This window comes from Parasteatoda tepidariorum, chromosome 1 (genome assembly GCF_982258835.1).
Source record: "Parasteatoda tepidariorum strain Cologne lab strain chromosome 1, Ptep-v5.0, whole genome shotgun sequence".
Classification (NCBI taxonomy): Eukaryota; Metazoa; Arthropoda; class Arachnida; order Araneae; family Theridiidae; genus Parasteatoda; species Parasteatoda tepidariorum.
Window position 1 is genome coordinate 68,364,138 of NC_141755.1, and position 20,751 is coordinate 68,384,888.

At 27.0% G+C, this 20,751-nt stretch overlaps 1 protein-coding gene across 12 annotated transcripts in view; it reads right to left on the reverse strand.

The window, feature by feature from the left end:
* The window catches only part of LOC107449691 (uncharacterized), a 40,620-nt gene that overhangs the window by 10,009 nt on the left and 9,860 nt on the right, over window positions 1-20,751 (reverse strand). For 2 of the 12 annotated variants that reach the window (XM_087165781.1, XM_087165788.1), the window contains exons 4-17: window positions 20,164-20,277; window positions 18,428-18,574; window positions 17,927-18,005; window positions 17,046-17,154; window positions 16,899-16,963; window positions 16,164-16,291; window positions 14,920-15,088; window positions 12,272-12,946; window positions 12,079-12,096; window positions 8,172-8,275; window positions 8,026-8,049; window positions 6,522-6,563; window positions 5,103-5,220; window positions 286-489 (exon numbers count right to left, since the gene is read on the reverse strand). In XM_087165781.1, the coding sequence (XP_087021907.1) occupies window positions 286-489; window positions 5,103-5,220; window positions 6,522-6,563; window positions 8,026-8,049; window positions 8,172-8,275; window positions 12,079-12,096; window positions 12,272-12,946; window positions 14,920-15,088; window positions 16,164-16,291; window positions 16,899-16,963; window positions 17,046-17,154; window positions 17,927-18,005; window positions 18,428-18,574; window positions 20,164-20,277 (1,996 nt within the window). The remainder of the gene's footprint in view (window positions 1-285; window positions 490-5,102; window positions 5,221-6,521; window positions 6,564-8,025; window positions 8,050-8,171; window positions 8,276-12,078; window positions 12,097-12,271; window positions 12,947-14,919; window positions 15,089-16,163; window positions 16,292-16,898; window positions 16,964-17,045; window positions 17,155-17,926; window positions 18,006-18,427; window positions 18,575-20,163; window positions 20,278-20,751) is intronic. The other 10 variants (XR_015434616.1, XM_087165802.1, XM_087165799.1 and 7 more) reach the window with 8 other exon arrangements.

Genomic DNA, 20,751 nt, shown 5'->3' on the forward strand with positions numbered 1-20,751 from the left:
GACTATATTTTATAGTCTTATTAAATATATTGTATAAAACAGACTATGACTTGTTATTTATTGGCTCTACTTAATAGTACATAATATATAAACTTATAGAACTCACAGATTTTTGCAAGAGTTTGTTGAACTGTTTTGAAATTTAATATTACTGTCTTGCAGATTGAACAATAGGCAACATTATTTTTTAAAGCTACAGTTTTTCAATTTAACATTTGTATGCCCTTACCTTAAAGAAATTTTTTGAAATAATATTAACTGCAGAAAAATAAACAATTCCCTTACCTAACAGTCTTTCTTTAAATGGTGACTTTTGATTGGATAGGTGCCTCACCCTATCTGTAGAAGCACTACGACTGCTTGCTTGGCTGTAAGTAGAAGGAGCTTCTGATCGGTTTTCAACAGATTTAGATCTTGCTTTGTGAAAGCTAAGTTTTCGACGCAAGGTTCCCATAAAAGATTTTTTTTCTGTGGGCCTAGACCTTCCATCTAGAAGACATCAAATGAAAATAAATTATAGAAGAAAAAACTTTTTTTTAAAAATATCTTAGACATATACATAAAAAACCTTTCTTTTAAACAAGTATTTTATAACTAATTAAAAAAATAATAATATTATAAGCAAAATTACCTAAACATATAAGCTAGCAACAATACACCCTAAGAATTTAAAAAGCATTTTTGAATTTTATTACAGAGTTTATTTATCTATTGATATTACAGGGTGCATAGTCAAATCTTTCAACAATAAGCACCTTTCAAGAACTTTTTAAGATCTCCAAAAATGTACAACAAAATGCAAAACGCTAACGAAATGCAAAATAATTTTCAAAGGTTTCTGACAAAGAACTCTTTTCTTGATTATATTAACCAACATAAAAAGATCTAAAGATTCTTCGGTTCGATTTCAGAGGGTGGAAAATGAAGCCTGAATTTCAGAATTTCTCATAAAATGCAGAATAGTTGCATATGAGAGTGGTAGAATCTCACTGAACCCAATAAACGCACATGCAGACTCGCAAATATTTCATCAAGTACATAAAATTATCGGCGTTTGCATACGCTATGGACCGACGGTACGCCAAAATGGACTGTGGTTGAATGCATTGTGAAAACGTTGAATAGAACAATGTGAAAATCACGCTTTTTCATAATACGTGGCGAAAATCAACATGGTAAAGAGAAAAATCTCATTTTCAAAAAGGGAATATGAAGCACTTTTTAAAAACCTCCAATGAAAAAAGCACCTTTAAGGGCTTTTAAACAACGAATATCGAACATAAGCACCTTTAAGCACTTTTTAAAAACGCTACACACGTATTATTTATTAAAAGAAAAATCTATGGTATAGATATGTTTAAAAGAAGATCATTTCAAATATTTTGTTCTTCAGAAATTGGACTTTTTAAAAATAAATAATTTGTAGCTAAAATATACTAGATTCATCATTGAATGAAGAAAATAAAAGTTGCAACACACAACTATAACTTAAATATTTTCAGGAGGCATCGGATCATTCATTTTTCATCTGTCTCAATCATTTTTGACAATTATATGGACCACTAAAATTGTAATAGTTTTTATTTCTTAAACTATTCAATTTTCAATCAACAACTTTAAATTTTTAAAAATATAAAGAATATTGCATTAATTAGAACAGGCATAGGGCCACAATTCTGTCTGCTCTTCCGGTTCAAATTTTTGTTCAAACTTTTCTGCCCTGCAAAGAGTTAAAACAGGCAATTTCCCCAGTAAAACAAATTGAATTCACTGGTCCAATACTAGTAAAATAAACAAATTCATCAAACAGAAAAAATGAGGGACGGTAATTGGGTTTAGAATTCTAAGAGTTTTTGCACTGCAAATAATATTGAATCCTGTACAAAAGTAAAAAAATGGATCCCATACAAATAAAATAAATGCACTCGTCCTGTAATAGTAGAAGTAAAAACAATAAAATCAGATTACTAGCATTTTTTTAAATAATGAAAATTTCTTTGTCTAATAAATACAGTCCAATTAACATAAGTGCATAGTTATAAAATATTTAAAAAACTAATAATAATGTAATGGAAAAATTGTACAACTCATTTTCAATTCAGAAACATAATAGAAATAAAAAGAAACAAGTACAAGCACCAGGTATTTGACAATTCTTTTAATTTCTATATGAACATACTGTTTACTTTCAAATCAATCAACCTAAGCATAAGAACAATTTGCTAGTCAACTTGATCTTAAGGTGTTGGTTATTATTGACCTTTGATAAGGTGTATTGTGCATACCCTTTGTTAGAATAACTTATTTTTTTAGCCTCTTTTTTATAAAACTTATTTAATCTATTTTATGACAACCTAATTATTCTCTTATAAAATTAGTGTTGAGTCACTGTTTAAAATTTCAAACTCATCACTCATCTGCTCTTTAGTTACTAAATTTGTTTAAATCGGAGCATCTTGAGAACAGAATACATTACTAGCATTTATTTAGGAAATCTATCAAAAAAGTAAAATCCATATATCCCACTGATTGATTCCTTTTGTAGCTTTAAACTTTTTTATAAAGCAGGATTTGAATGATAACTAAAGAATGGTATTTATATAATGGTATTATTATGTCTGTATATAATATGGTATGTATACAATAGTATTAACATCATTCATTTTTTTTTTTTTTTTTTTTACAAAAAAGTACACTTAGGTATATAATTTACCCTCAACCGTCACTTTTACATAAAAACATTTTAAAAACTGTTTGTAATTAAAATATGGTAATAAATTTTGTGAATACATATTAAATTATAAAAATAATTTTTACAAAAATTTGAAACAGGAAATAAATTATAAGAACAGAAAAAATATTTCGTAAACAATGTTGCAGATGGGAATATCATGATCCTGTGACATGGTTTGACCAATAATCTTTTTGAAGAGATTGGTGCACCACACCTATTTTTTAACATAACACTTACACTTGAAGATGAATGCAAAATATATTTAAAGTAAAAAATTCTTTTTTAAAAAAGCAGCAATTGTAAACAAAATAAAACCTTAGAATCAACCTCTCAATATTTTTCAACAAGTGAAAATAGCAAAAAATGATACTCAATATAATGAAACGCTGAAAATGATCCAAGGTAGTAGACATAATAATCCGAAATTTAAGTACATATATTTTTTTCCTCTAGAATTTTCAACCAACGAAACAGATATTTTAACGGGCAAACATATTTAATCAATTAAATATAAACTCTTAATCAATAAAACTTTGTTAAGTTAGATGGGAAAAAAAAAACTTAAGTGCATTCTCAACATGCAAAGACTTTCAGAAAACAAATGACAGGCAAAGAAAAATCATAACATGCACATGTTTTTTCTTTTTTAAAAAAAAGAATATGAAAACAAATAAATATAAATAATAAAACCAACAGTTTAGAATAAATATTGGAAAGATAAAAAGTAATCAGATTATTTGAAGTAATAGATGGTAATACTGAATGACAAAGATACTAAGTTTTTCTTTTTTTATTTCTTACATATATATATTGATGCTAATATCAGAGAAACATTAAAGTTATTGTTTATAGCATTTAGAATTTTAATCATCTAAAGTAATTATTAAAGAAAATTATTGATGTTCTAATTGATTAATAATAAAAGTAAATAACTACGTTTCAAATTAATTATTGAAAAAATCCCCACAAATGTTTGCATTTGAAAACTAATTTCTTTACAGATCTACTGATACTGATGTATTTATATGAAGAAAGAAATATTAATTATTTAAAAAAAGGTTACTAATTTAAGTTAAACTTCAAAATTTTTATTTAACATTTTTTTTTCTATGAGACAGTCATTGAATAAGAACCAATTAAATACTTAAATTGTATTATGAAACAAGTTTTAATTAACCTCTAAACACCAAATAAATAAAGTATAATTTAATAACTTGACTTGGAATCCTTTCATTTTAAATATGAATTAATTAATAAAGCGTAAAAAAGAAAACTACAACAAGTAACAAGAACATAAAAATATTTCAAACAAAAAATAATAGTTTCTCACATTTTAAATATTACCTAAATAATGATATATATAGTAATTAATTGATCTAACTTTCCGATTTGTTAAGGAAAAATTTTAAAAGTTTACTCGAACACAAGAAACAGAACAGTAGAATTATATTCTTAGTGTTTTGTAACAACCTAGAGTAAATTTTCATTAAATTTGTGTTTCAAATACACCTGATATATGCCAGGGATTTTGCATGTTTGCATTTTGAAATAACAAACTTATACTCTGTATTCATTTTGAGCAAAATTCATATTGGAACTTTTAATAAATACATCAATTGTATTCATTTAAAGTTCCAATATGATAAAGATAGGTCTTGCTTTAGAATACCATCCTAACCCTGAGTTTCGGAGAGCAATACCACTATCTAGCACATTATACCACTAACTAGGCTGTTGTGCCATACACCTATGTTAAAATTAACTAGTATATAAATTGTGCACAAAACTTTAAAAGACTTTCCTAAAAACTTTAAAGACATGGCTGGCCACTGCAAAATTAGCACCTTAACCCTAGATTTACAAACATGCTTGGAAGACACTACAGTATTCTTAAACATTTGTATAATGATTTAGAAGGTACTTAGAAGTTCATTGTTCCATCTCCTTCAGGAGGCATTTGCGTAATTTCCGTATCAGGGCCTGTTCATGCTACTACCATCATCAAAAGTTTTCTTTACTAACAAAAACTTAACAAGAAAAAAAAACATGTTGAAATTTGCGGTGGATAGCAATGAGTTACACCCTTCAAGTGACCTCTTCCTGAAGCGTTTATTTTTATTTTCTTGTATGCCACTGCCTGATTTCTCTCTTTCACTTTGAGAGTTACATGTGCTTACCAATTTTGGAGGCAGCCTTTTGAGATGAACTTTTATGAATCTAGGGTTAAAGGTTTACAACTAATATATCGAGTTTCACCCAGAAGTGAATTTCTCAAGTTGATCTCTCTTGAAAAAAAAAAGAGTCTTAACAAAGGCAAAACAATATCAGTGTTTTGATGAGTGAATCTTGTCAGTCAATCCAAACTTACTGGGAGTTCGATCAGGGGTAGGAGATGAAGGCACACTTTCTGAATAAGAAGTGCGAGAATCTTTTGAAATTTGACTAGCTGGTGAAGCTTCAAGGCTATCAGAGACATGGTTATTTGGCTGTAATGAAAATAAGTTACAGTGCTTAGAAACTAAAAATATAAAAATAAATTCATTTTCAGTGGAATAGATTTTCATCGTTGATTTTACACATTTAAAATTATATAAAGCAAAATGACTATACTAACTGCTAAAAAGGAATCAATTATAAACTTCTTTCTCTCCATTTACAGAAAGCTTAAAATCTGAAGTGAGTCATAACAATAGAAATGAAAAAGATTTTTTTTTTTTTTTTTACGTTTGATTTTACTATCCAGAGGCAATCAACTTAAGGATTATGAAAAGATGCAGGTGCAAGAGGATGGATACACTGTAGCTATTTTTTTTACTGCAACAGCACTAGATTTTCAACTTTACAAATATTGTAAATTTGAAGTCATTTTAGAAGCTAGAGGAGCCATCAGATTGTTTTCTGTCTATTTTCATGTGACATGTAAATAGATGCCAGGAAATATGAAGAAAAAAAATTAGAATATTGATGTGGGAAAGAAAAAAAAAACATTCCATGAATTTATGCCAAAAAAAACAGTAAAAGTATAAAATTTTAAGCAATTATTTCAACTTCCCCACTTTCTATTAATCTAGAATTATTTTCTTAGCTGACAAAATTCTTAAACCTATTAATGGTAGAGTTACTTAAGTTATCCAAATAAAATTGAAGTACACTTTATGCTATATCAGAATAATGCAAAATAATGTGAACAAAAAGTCAAAACTTCTTCTTTGAACCAAAGGCAGGTTGAAAAACATTTTGGCACATAGATGGACACTCTACTTTGTTTTAGTAAGTAGATAAACATCATAACTTAATAAATGTTGAGCTGAATGATCAAATTTGCTCTTAAAACATTTTTACTAAGAATTGTTTTTATTTTGGAAAAGAAACCAGTGCATTGATTTACACAAAAATGCACCAGCGTATGAAATTAATTTTTGACTTGTGAAATTGCAAGCAAAATACAATAATCCATCTTTTTTTTTAACTTTTTAGAACATATTTAGTTCTGAACTTGTTATCTCGAAAACTCGCTATCTTAATATTTTTCTACTGTTGCTTCAACTTTGAAATATAGAGAGCTGTAGTTCAGAATTTAGTGAAGGGTTTTTATTAAAAAGCTTCGATTTTTGAGAAGGATTGAGTTAAGAGAAATGTTCTTAAGTGCACCTAATATTTTTTCCTAAATTGACTCTGTGAAGAAATTACCTAAAATATGAAAATCACAAATATAACATGACAGAGTAGTAAGAAAATCATTTCTGAAAACTATAGCATGCATGAATAAAATTATCTATAATAATACCTCTCTATATTCTTGCCACTCCCCAGATTTGTCCTGAGCAACCTGTTCATGAAAAATTCAAGTTTTGTTTCATGTATAATTTATTATTTGTATTAGTACCCACCAAGCAGACCAAGCAACGGTTAAAAAAAATGTACAAGCAAAAATTTTAAATAAAAGAGGCAGTCCAAACAATGATCTAAATTTGCTAATTTTCTAAAAAGAAAAAAAAAACATTTAACATTGACTGAAGTGGATATAAATGTGCCAAAAGTGCAACATGCCAAATTAATGTGACAACCAAGGAAGACAAAAATAAATTAATAAATAAGCTTAAAAATTGTAGGGTGAGGCTACCGATAATGTCAACTATCAAAAGGTACCTCAGATAGAATCGAGTTAACATGCCTTAGATCCTTGAGAGTCGGTATTGTAGTGGTAGACACACTGCAGTACTCCCCCACTAGAAATTTATCTGTAATAGATTTCGATGAACAGATACCATACCACTTAGTTGATTCATTGCTGTTTTGTGAGAAGCTGTGTTAAGATCACAGTTGTGTGTGCAGTCGCTCTAGTGTTTCTATTAGCAGTCGTGTATGGATAGGCTTTTATTGCGATCGAGACTAAAAAGCAACCCGAAGAGGACAATATCGTAGTCGCAAATAGCAAGTCAGATGTTCAATATGGACCATCCATGAAACTCGGCAAGCTCTAGTCGAAGTGGGTGTTTCTGACAAGATAGGCATGGTCAATTCAGGCCCGAAAGTCACCTATGGGGGGGGGGGACAAACTTTCGACAATCCAACCCGTCATCTATCAAAAGGTACCTCCAGATTGAATAGAGTTAACACGTCTTTCATACTAGTGAATTGAAATTGTATTATTGTAGAAATTATTGTAGACACGCAACAAAAATATTTTTAAAAGAATTTATGCTATTTAACATCTCTAAAGAGAGAAATTACCATAAAAAAGGTATTGTTTCAAGTTAGTAAGTTAAAGGCATTGCATTATACGTATGTATTACGCATAAATGAGTTCCGTATAAGCAACCTTGAGCATTTCATGTGATTTTAAAAAATTTTTAGGAGAAAAGAAAAAAAATATAGCATTAAAGCTTAGTTATATAGCTAATAAACAAAAGTAGAGATTAAAAAAAGCAATAAAAATAATAATTATATATTAATAATGATTGAATAACATGGTAATTAAACTGCTTCTTTTGCTCAGAAAAAGATAAATACAAATTGTAACATTAAAAATTTTAAACTGGGCAATTTAGTAATTAATTTTGAAATTCCATGCAAAGTTGAAAATTGTTTTATTAATAAAATGCAAAAGAAAGTAAAACCATGCATAACAAACTGAAAGTTATAAACTTAGGTAAATATATGTAAACTAGAAAGATCATGCAAATTAATCCTGATAAAAGAGTACTTTTTTAAACTGAAAATCAAAGTCTAAGTAGAACAGAGAAGAGACAGAAAGGACAGTGCTCAGAATTTCAGTATTATAAACATACCTTTACATTAGGTAGTAAATTTTCCTTTATGAAGCAAAAAAATAGCAGTGTATTACAAATAAATGAAGATACATCACTCATATTAGTAATAACAATATAGATAAAAAGAACATTTTTTTGACGACTTATCTAAGTTATCCACTTACTCTTTGAACACTATGAATAATTAAGGTGCTCTTGCTAGTAGAATTAGGCTTGCTAAGTTTTTCAATTTCTTTCAAAGCTGTATCAGCTAAATCTGCATCACCATCTATAATAATGAACAACATACATAAAAATCTTTAATAGAAAAGAAAATTTTACATTGAATGAACTGGAAAATTTTTTACAGAAGTTAATATTTTGTTTAATGATCTAAGTATTGAATAGTGTTTTGATTTTTTAATATATAAAATGATAATTTATATTGTAGTAAAGGTTGACTTGAAATTGTCTAACCAGCTTTGATAAACAATAAAACCTGATATTATATCTTGTTTGTGAATGCCTAGATAACAAATAAAATGCTAACTGACTAAGTGTTTGTGACACCTAAAATTTTTTTGTAAATAATTTTATTTTCTTATTGTATAATAAGAATTTTGTGCATTGAGGAGAAATTTCTTAACAAGCTTGTCCAGAGTGAAAAAAAAATTGTTTTAAAATAGAAAATTATTTTATTAAGTAAAAATCACCAAAATCACGGGAAATTGCTGTAAAATTTAAAATTTTATACTGATTTTAAGTGATTTTAAAGTATAAATATAGATTTTTGCCTGGTGCAGTTTGCTAAAGACATATACTAACCATATTATTTATTAAACATATTATTCTTTCATTAAGAAATAAGTAACTTCTGCATCGAAAATATACAAAAAATAAATAAAAAAAAAACATTAGAACGAATATAAGTGTGATTTACATGCTCTGTTAAATAATAATACAGTCTAGGTGGCATTCCTCCATTCTCAGATTAATCCTGTTGTCGATAACTTTGAAAAATGATCAATTTTACAATGAGATTTTTTTTTTATTGTTTTCAATTATTTCTGATGCCATTCCATACTACTAAAATTATTTTACTCGTTATATTTGAAAAAAGTGAACAAATTATTCACTATAGCAGTGAATAGAATGAAGTAAGGATGGTGTAAGTACAATTTGAGAATGATGTAAATACAATCCCATTTATTAACAACATTGCGCCAAACAAAATATTCCATTTTGTTTGTTAAATCCGAAATTTCTTAAAAAGCAGGATATGCTGTATATTCCATGTCTCAAAGCATGAAAAGGACACATTTCCTTAGAAAAGTTCAATTAAATATTAATATTTAATTTGTTTTCATCTAAATTAACTGTACACACAAAATTATGATTTAAAAACATTTCATTTTTATTTAACTTGTATTTTACACAAAGAAGCTTCAAACAATTTTTAAACAAAATTATTTAATTATCATTTTTAAAAAATCAGAAATGATACTAAAAATACAGAAAGCATTCAACAACCAAAACTTACACCAAAAGCCCTCATAGTTAGATTAAGTTTGAAATTAATTTTAGTAGAATATAGAATATAAGTATTAAATAAAATAGCTCAACATAAAAAAAAAACTAGCAAATAATATTCAAATGAAGAATGAACTAGCATTGTCCTTTGAAGTGAAAGTATTTTAAGTAAACAAATGAAATCATAATGTTTTTGATCCCAAGATATTTGAAGAATGAATACTGCATAGGACATAAGCGTCATAAGAGAGAATGCATTTTCTCTTTATTACCACGTACATGCATTTTTAATGAAGAACAAAGTTATATTTTTCAGTCGATATTAAAATTTTATAATAGCAATAAAAGTAATATTAAGCAACTTTAAAAAATATAATGTTTTGATAAACGCAAATCCCAGAATTTTATCAAATATTAAACCTTAGGACTTTCATAGCTTGCATGCAGGGATTTTTTTCCCTGCTTATGTATTAACCAAAAACTTGCAAAAATTTAGTTTATTGATTACGCAATGTTAAACATAACAGCATTAGAAAATTAACCTAAATAACAAATAATAAATAAAATAGAGAGAATAGTCTTTAATGAAATAAATTAGCCTATGTATTTTAGATGAATATGCCACACAAAAGAGATGGCGTGTTTAGAAATAATGTCATTTCAAGAAAATATAAATAGGATATCATTAAATATAGTTGAAGTGTCTCTTATTAGGTGAAATTTTAATCAATTGAAAATAATAAAAATAGCTTTTTACAATGAGGTCTTTTATACATGGAATCATATTCATACTGCACATTAAAAAAAAATATTTCTGTCATGCATTTATTTATTAGTCTGCTACTGAATATCTCACAAGTTATGTAAAAAGACTTTTATAAATTATCACATTTAAATAGTATAAAGTTTTACTTAAAACAATGCTTTAAATATAAAACAAAACAGAAAAACCTTAAAGTGACACATAATAAAATTTAATAGCATAGTAAAACAATTAATTAAAATGGCAACTAAAAGAGTAAATCATTCACAAAATAACAACTAAGCATTTGTGAGTGGACACTTTTTGTTTATTGCTGCTATGGAAATTGAAATCGCTTTTATGAATAAATTAGTTGCTTATCATTTCCTAAATTAACACATACCTTCTCATTAAACTATTAATTACTCATTAAACTAATTTGCTAAAATACAACTCAAAATCAAAATTTATTTTAAAAAAATGAACTTAAAAAAAAGTTTGTGCTATTGTCAACAAATACTTAAACATGGCTCAGCAGCACTTAATTCAAATATAAGCCGATCTAGACACTTCAGGGGCGGCCCGTGAATCACAGTTTGTCAAACACTATTCTAATATATATCTAGGGGATGTTTTTTTTACTCTTTTTTTTAATTCATAATATATTATTAAATAACAAGATTTATGAATTACTACCTTCTGGATTTTTTACACCATACTTTTCATAAAGTTTCAAAAAATCCATCTAGATCTTTCCATTTTAATCAGAATTTAGCTTTGGGAGCATTACTGCTCATACAATTCTATATTCCAGATTTGCTTATTGTACGTTAGCTTTAATTCATGCCCATTGTTTTTTCATAAAGATTTTCACAATCACCCATTAAGGCTTTTTTGGGAAATAACTAAAGCCAAGAATAGACTCTTCTTCTAAGTTTGACATTTTGAGACATACATGCATACTGGCCAACATCTATTATTTTGAAGATGATTTTTCCCAGTGGTGGTGAAATGGAAATTGAATTACAATTTTAGGCAGAAACATATGCTGCATTTTGATAAAGCTTAAGCAGACAACCACGACAGTATCACATATTAGTATATATGCTACATTTTTTTTAAAAATAATGATGGTCAAAATCTTTTTAAATGAAGTTTATAAATGCAAGGAATACATAGAAAGTATACATTTTACTACCACTTTAAATAAAAATTTTACGCAAAATGCATAAAACTTCGTAGGTATGTACATGCCATTTGCCTTATATGTTTTTGACCTCATTAAGAATCAAATAAACTTGTACCACTTGTGGGGGAAGATCTCTCCCCCGCCGTGAATTATGGGGAAATTTCCCTGGGCATAATTTTTTTTTTAAAAAAGAGAGAGAGAGAGTAGACAGTGATTTTTAATGCAGGAGTAAAAATTAAGAAAATTTAGTCATTGGTCTGAAGGACCAGCAATTAAAAGTTATTAGTTCATACACATTTTCACTGGCCTGTTTGTCTGTCTCTATTATGATGAAATAAGCTATTTCATGATCAGAATATGAAACCGAAAAATCAAAAAACTAAAACAGTATACCATGCTATTGCATCGATATTGCTGACCTGGGGGGTCTACAATAATAATTGTTTATGGTAGTTTGAGTGAAATTTTTGAAATATCAGACCACCTTTATTTTTGCGTCCTGTAATGTGGTCAAGAATCTATAACAAATGGCATATGGATCTCAAAATTGCAAACAAGAAACCTGACCTAAGATTAAAAGGTAGTAACCGAACAAAAAAATTTAAGATAATTAGCTTTATATTAAACTTACTTTCAATTGATACACCATCTGCAAAAAAACATGTAAATGAAAAAAAATCATTGTAAAAAAGAATTTAGCTAGAATAAAAATGATAAATTACAATTTAAGTAATAAAGGAGCAAACAAAAAATGTCCATACATTATAATTCTTTATATATATATAAAAAGTACTTCATTTTCAAAAATAATAATGTGTGCTCACCATCAATTTCTAAACCACCAGATGGGGTGGAATTATTCACTATGATTTCTGAGATGGGTGGCAGTTCAGAACTAAAACCAATGCCATTTTCTTCGGTCTCTTTTGAATCATTATTGTTATTTTCTACACTTAAAGTGTTATCATGCAATGCACTAAGTTCTAATGAGTCAGCATTAGGACTTCCATTTAACAATTCATCTTTTTGAGGTTGAGTTTCACCCAAATTATCAACAATAATTATGGGGGGCTTGGGAATAATAACAGGGACCTCATGCACATGCGGGGAAGGGGATGCACTTGGGGATAGTCCATTGGGGTGAAGTTCCCCCTTACTTTCTACAGAAATTTTGTCATCACCGATAGTTTCAATTTTAAATTCAACAATTTCCGGTTCTTCCAAAGCAGCGACCTCAACAAGTTCTTTATTATCATGTGTTAGATTTTTATTTAAGACTGCAAATTCAGAATTGTTTTCATCAGAAATATTATTGACAAAAATATCACCATTAGATATTTTGCAGCCACCGTTTGAGACTTGTGAGTTTAACTCATAAGCGATGTTTTTCTTTTCAAAAAGTGTCTCTTTGGCATCTGGGGTGTTTGTTACATTATGCTCCGCGCTTTGCATAGAATTAGCGTGCAGATTAGAAGTAGCTTCTGGAGATTGGACAATTTCTGAAATATTAGCAATATAAGTAAAAGAGCAAATAAAAGGAGAAAACTGTAACTTAAAAGAGTAAAAATAAATATAAACAGCATATCAAAGAAACGCAAGAATAGATCAATATTACATGCATTATAAATAAAACCAAGAAAAGATCAATATCACATGCATTATAAATTAAGTAAAAAGAATCCAGGCCATGCAGAATATTACAACTAAAACTACAGGATTATATTATAACCCAAAATACAAAAAAAAAATTTCTAACTATGAAGAAAACAAATTAAGGCAGATTTTAAAACAAAAAGTTAATTATTCCCAAAAAATTGTTAAATTATGAAATATTTTCTAAATAAATTAATTACAATTCTAAAATTATTGTTAAAAAAAAGATAATTCAATTTAGAGTTTGCAAGAGAAAAAATTAGATTTTGAAAAATTAGTGTAAAGCTCCATTTAGCTATCGAGAAATATGATTCTTTTTTTGAAGATATCAAGTTAAGATTACTATTTAAATTTCGATAAATAATTGGAAAATGATCACATAAATTTAATTAATCATCTATGTTTTTGCATTGACAACTTCGAAAATTTCGCACTTCTATTTGTGTATAGCAAAAATGTAATTGAAATAATAATCAGAACAGAACACTCAAAAACAAAATCCATGACTTATGAAGCAAACTAAAGAATTGTCCAAAATACCACAGTTTTATACTTATTTTTAAAATGAATGGACAGTTAAAAGTTTTTACAGTTTAAAAAACTATTGCAATATATTGCTTTCTTTTATTTAAAAAAGAGAAAAAAATGATAATTTAACAAAGCAAAAAAGAGCAGTGCAAACAATAAACACATTTATTCATAAATAATTTACACATCAGATTTATTTTATTGAGCAAAAGATAGAACAGAAGGAATAATAAACAAGCCAAAAGATATTTTTAAAAAATCAGTTTTATAGCTTTTAAGGTACTCTGTATAAGAAATTAACTTGAAAGGGCTTTGACTTAATTAACTGGAGAAAAAAAAACGAATTTCATTATGTAAGGAGCTAATTATATATATTCACAAAATTGAAAATTCCTATTTTTAATATTAACCACAGTTCATATCAATTTTACCTCCTTGTAGGTCGATCAAAGAGGAATCTAAAATTATATATTTCTAACTTTTATGTAACTTTGAATAATTCAAAACTAAAGAAATGAAGATTATACTTCTTAAAATTGAATAAGCATCCCTAAAAATAAGATAATAATATTAAATATTTTCGAACAATTGAAAAGAATGTTTCTCAAATCAACTCAAATATTTTCAACTCATTCCTCCTAGTATAGCATGAGTTTTAAATATGGAAGAGGAGAAACATAACTTAGGATTTAATCAAGGAACATTTTTTTTTTTGTAATTGTCCTACCCCTTTGATTAACAAGACATCATTTTAAATTCAATTCAATTTTTAATTCTTTTCAATTTTTTAACTAATTATGTAGACAGATTATTACAACAGCATGTATTACAACAGCGACATACAGAGATATGTATATGGATAGTTCCCAGTATTTAAACATTAAAATATTATATTCCGTAACATACTTTTTAAATTCAAAGAAATACAGAAAAAAAACATGAAACCACAAAAGGAGTAACAAGTAGTTATAAAAGGATAACTAAATCAGTATAAGTAATCATAAATCTGAAAATATAGTTGTTTTTCTAAATGATACACTAAAAATTATGAGATGAGAGTAATCATTAAAACAGTTAAGGATACGTTTAGGCAACAATTTTAGTTGCCCTTCAAGTTTTGATAATTTTGAGAAAATATATTAAATTCATAAAACTTCCCTCAAACTTATCACAGACAAAAATGATCAAAAGGTAGGATATAACTTTCATCCTTACTCAAAAGTAATAAAGGAAACAATTTGAAAAATAAAATATGTAAAAGAAAATTAGTCTAAGTATGGGTCAAACATGCCTTCATTAGTCCTTTTAATAGTTGTTGTGGTAATAACTGTGCCCCCGGCTGTAACTCGACAGTTAGTCTCTACACTTTTGCCTGTTTCGCTTAACTGATCACTTCTTGCATTCACCTGAGACAAATGGGTAGCTTCTGATACAGGAGTAAGTTGATTCAAAAACAAGAACTAAAGGAAAGATACAAAAATATTCAGAAAACTAATAGCTTTAAATAAAGAATCATCTAAAAGATAGGAAAAAGGAAAATAAGATAAAATATTTGCTAGGTCTCATATAAAGCAATGAGTAGAATTTAAATAATGAAATTATAAATTAAAACTTTTAATAAAATTAGTTTAAAAAATTTATTAACTTAATAAATGATCAATTAGAATCAATATCTTTTCATCTACTCAGTTGATAATTTTTTGAATTTTTAGTTCAAACAAATAGATAACCTATGATAAGTTGCCAATTAATTAAAAAATAGAAGCAAAAGGAAAGATAAAAAAACAAATAGTTAAAATACAATTAGATTTATGTTAAAATTATCTTAAAAACTAGGATAATACATAAAAAAAGATAAAATAAATCACAAAGTCCAGTACAGATTGATGAAGAAGAAATTAACTAATATAAATTAACTTAAAAGTCTTTATAAAATGATTTTTCAAAAGTTTCTAGATTTCACAAATGATCAAATAAGTGAATTAAGTATCATTATCTTCAAAATTTTGAATTGAATAAAAATGAAAAACAAAAGAAAATATAAAAAAATAGAAACAAATATCCAAAACCAAATTAATACTAAATTAGAAACTAAACTATTCAAAAAATCAAATAAGATAAATTATTCAAAAAGTTTTATACATATATAATAAAAATTTAACACAATTATGCATTAAAAATTAATTGTTTTCACAAAAAACAAACTAAGTGAATCATTAATTATGGTTTCTTAAACTTTTGGATCAATAAGATGAATAACTTCTGGTACAGAAATAAGCTAATTCAATACAAGAAGAGAAAAAATAATAATAAATAAAAGAAAAAAAAGGAAACGATTAACATTTAATAATATTAATAATACCTATCACAAAACACATAATTACGTAAAATAAATTGACATTAAATAGCATTTAATTTATTAACAATATCCATTAATTATTGTAATAAAATATTAAACTTATCAGTCAGGTAAAAAATCTGAACATCCCCAAGTGTATCCCATTGACATAAATAAATTAAGAAATAACACATCACCTCTGCTGTCAGAGTGCCAGTGACATCATCATCTTCAAGTGGTCGAGATTGAAGAGGAATCATCTGGCGCTGACTAGGATTTCGTAACAGCTCTTCGATGCTGACAATCCCCAAACCGAGGAAATTTTCTGAAATAAAATACTAGAACTTATTTTCTTATAAAAAAGAAACACTTAAAATGCTGATTTTTCTTCCTTAAAATGTAAATCTTACATTATCTAAAAGTCTTAAGAAGCTTCCTATGAACGAATATAATATCACCCTTAATAATAAATGCAAATTTTAGATGTTTCATACAATATGTTCTTCTTGATTATCATCTTAACTTGATTTAAAAAAAAACTTTATTTATCTTTAAAAAATATAAATAGAATTTTGTAATATTTTATACAACATACACAGACTGACTCTATAATCTATTAATTTCAAATTTACAAACACCAATTTAAAAGTAAGAGTTTGTGTCTTTTGTACTACATGTAGAAAGTAAATTGAATAACTGATTGTTGGATTATTTATTTATCTAATCTTTTTCTCACATACTTTAAAAACTATGATAGATTATTTAATAAAAACATCAATAATCAAATATGCATATAAATAATACCAAACTAAAAAAAAAATTTAATAAATTTTTTAATAATTTTCTTTAAAGCCAGAATAATTGTACTTTTAAAATAGGCAATGAATAGTAATTTTATATGAAAAGTAAAGTTTGAAGACATTAAAACTTACCAGTGGACGGTTTTTCTTTATCATAAATTTCAAATAACAGTTCTGCTGATATATCTTTAACAGTGCTGGAAAAATATATAGATTTTACTATGGTTCAAAAACAGTATGTGAATGTGTAAAATTCAACAATTAAATTTATATAATTACAATGTGTAGGACTCATCCCAAAAAGGATTGTGTTTTTCTTCTACACAATGTGTCTCAAACCTTTGAGGAGGTTCATCCATTTCAACAACACAATATGGTTTAAGGCAACCTACATAAAAATAAACCAATATTAATATTTATGGGATGAGAATGGAAAATAACATTGAAAAAAATCAAAAACTAATATTTACAAAATTTAACATCTGAAAAATAGACAAGCACATGGCAATTGAAAAACAAGTTGGCAATGTTGTTCAGAATTTGGAAGCATTAATGATAAAATGGTGGGAAGACAGTAATGATCAAAATTTGTATTCATGTTTATTTAAAGTTTAAGTGTGATTGCCAAGAATAAGTTTGCATATTTTTCTCATTATATATGATATACCTGCTTAGCGTCATTAAATAATAGTGTTGCGTGTAGATATTGCTATATCTTTAATAAAACTTGCAGCAGAGATGTAAGAAAACATGTTTAGTGTTGTAAAATATTAGTTTTGAGTGATTATATTACTGTATTTTTATAAAATTTGCAGCAGACTGATAATAAAACTGTTGCCTGGAGAATAATATTTAATATAGATCTGCTCTTTTTTTTTAATGACATTTTTCTTAAAAGTTTATGACAATCACAAAACAAGATAATCTAAAATAAGTTCTAATAAATTTCTAAAATCTAGTTCAAATAAATTTTATTTATAATCAAATTCACATACTAAAGAAACAAGCTAGTGCAAATAAAAAAAAAAACTTCTTAGCCTCATTAGTTATAATAGAATAATAACAAATAAAATCAATAACTGGTATTACAATATATTCATAGACCAGCGCAAAAATAAATTTAAAGACAAATATAAATTAAAATTAAAAAAATCAGTCACCTTGGCTTCCTCCCAGATTAGAAGCTTTAATAATTTTAACTAAGAGTTGTTTGTCATCACTAACTTGAGTAGATGTAATCTAAAATATGAAAAAAGTAACCATTTAACAATTTTAGATTTAAAAATTTGAATAATTAAATTCTTTTATTGCCAACTATACAAGCGATATATAATGCAGAAATTTCCCCCATTTCATAATAGGGAAGAAAAAAATAAATAAATAAAATAATATTTTTATATTTTACAGGATATAAAATGCGATTATTAATGAAAGTAATGGCAAAAGAGAAAAAAAATTAAACTTCGCATTTCAAACTTACACAATTTAATTATAAAATTTGTAGTGAGATAGAATCAATAAAAAGAATTGAATGGAAAATATGATATGGACATATGGATAATGTTTTCGATTTTCTTTCTTTTTTTTTGCTCTCTATATATATTTTACAGTAAAGTGTTTCTTAAAACGTGTAAAATTTCTATAAAATAAAGTACAAATACCTCTTCATCTCCAGCATAAAATTTTGGTGAAAGTCTGGGACAATCAGGAAAACAAGCTAATCGAAAGTTAATTAACGCAGATGCAAACGCTTCATGGCAAATTTCACATACTAAATCACTTAATGGTTGTATGTCTCCTGAATCAATCTGGAAAGGAAAGATAATTATAAAATGTACATTTATTATCTGATACATAATAATTAAATAAATCTAAACTTATATAGTTAGGAAAACTGATGGAAAAATTTTTGGTACAAACTGGTACTGAACAACTGACATATTTTTATATTTGGGAATATCAACATTGAATTCTGTAACCTTGCAATAAGAACCTAACACAGCAGACAAAGGAGTTAACTCACTAATGAAGCATCTGTGCAAACTAGCCTTCATGGAGGACTTTCTAAAAGAATAAACCCACATTTGAGTTTCAAAGAAAGGAAAAACATGGAAACCTCAAACGGTTGGCCTGACCTAAGATTCCTCAACCATTGGGGATGCTTTACACCAGCATTATGTCTATGAGAGCAGCAATCAAATTAATCAGCAGCTGCTGAGATTCGAACTTGGGTGACCTCATTGGGAAGCGAGTGCTTGTTGCTTCATACTTGCTTCAAGCGAGAAGTCCAGACACCAACATTATCCCAGTCGGTCTTTTCTGGAAGGCCCTTTTGAGTCTGGAGCTGAATTAGTTTATTATCCCAAAATGAGCAAATATTTCAATATCAGTATCTGTTTGGACCAAATACCTTTGCCAAGGTGTAACTTTCAACTTGCCAAGTTTTTTTTTTTTTTAATGTCCTCAAAAGTCAGAGCCTGGAAATCTCTAAAATCGGGTGATTAATTTGTGGCAAGTGTCGATAAAGAAAACTTTCCCAACTTTATATTTTTATGAGAATTTTCATGTGCCAGAACAAGAAGTTTGGAAGTGCCAAGTAAGGATATTATTACAGCTGGGGAATTGTTGGTATCTTTGAATCAATAAGAAAACAGGTCACAAGCCTGTAGTTATGATAAGTTCATAATGTGTAAAAAAAAAAAAATGGAAAAATGGAAACATTTGAATTCTTTTTTTTTTAATTACAAAAGAAAATACAAGAACAATTAATTAAATAGTTAGATTAGAAAAAAATTTACTAAACATTCAAATATCAAAGCAATATATAATTAATTATCTTCAGCAAAAATAATAACTGAAATTCATATCTTGCATCTTTGTAAGCTACAAAAGCAAAAATATATAATTTTTTATTATTATTATTATTGTGAAGGTGCTAATATTCTATGTATATTATCTTTAACAATTATAAAAGCAATATAAAAGCAATTCAAGAAAAAAAGAGGCATGGGAAAATCACACTTTCGAACTTAAAATCAATTGATATAAAAATTTTGAATGCTGAAAAAAATGTGTGTAAAATTAAACAGTAAACTCTCATCATGAAAGAGAAAAAAAAACACTAACAACTATTAAGTAAATTCTGTTTAAGTTAGTACACAAAATCAAAAGAAAGTTTCATAAAAGCAAATAAACTTTTATTACATAGACAAAAAATAAAGCAGTTTCACTAATTTATAGTACATAATGAATTTTTATTGAAAGTTGGTAGCTGTTAACTACATATTATCTCGTTAAAAACTGCACTCAACTATTTTGCTTACTTCTTTCAAATTTTAAATAACATAAACTCTGCCAATTTTTACTCAGTTTTACTTTTTAAATTCAAAGGCCTTACCATTTGAGCTGCACTGTTTCCACTGGTTGCAAATCCAACGGACAATTGAACTTGAGGAACTTCAGAATATTTAGCAGCAAATGATACATCTTCTGGCATGCATTCAATGTAAGCCTAAAGAAAGACAATTGTTAAAATGTTTTATTAAAATACTATGCTACACAGAAGGAAAAAAATTATAATATATGGCATTTGTTGACGAAAAAGTTAAATGAATTTATCACAGTGCTTTTAATCAAATTTGTGTAATTTTTATAATTAATGTTCAGTAGTATCTTTCAAAACAAATAAAGTATGTACAAGGTATTACCAAATAAGAGGGAGAGAGATATAACAGACAATATTCCAGAATTTTGAAAGAAGAATTTCTCTGACAAAATTTTAACAACATAATTTTGTAAGTAACATTTACAGAATGGTCATTTATTATATTCTTATTTGTCCTTAGATGCAAAAAAAATTTTGTTGCAAATAATTAACCTCAAAACAATTTTCTGCCGTTATCCAAAATCGATATATTATCAGTCTGAACAAAAATAAAAGTAAATTTTCGAAAGTAAAAGTAGTTTTTGGCTCTGAAATCTAAAA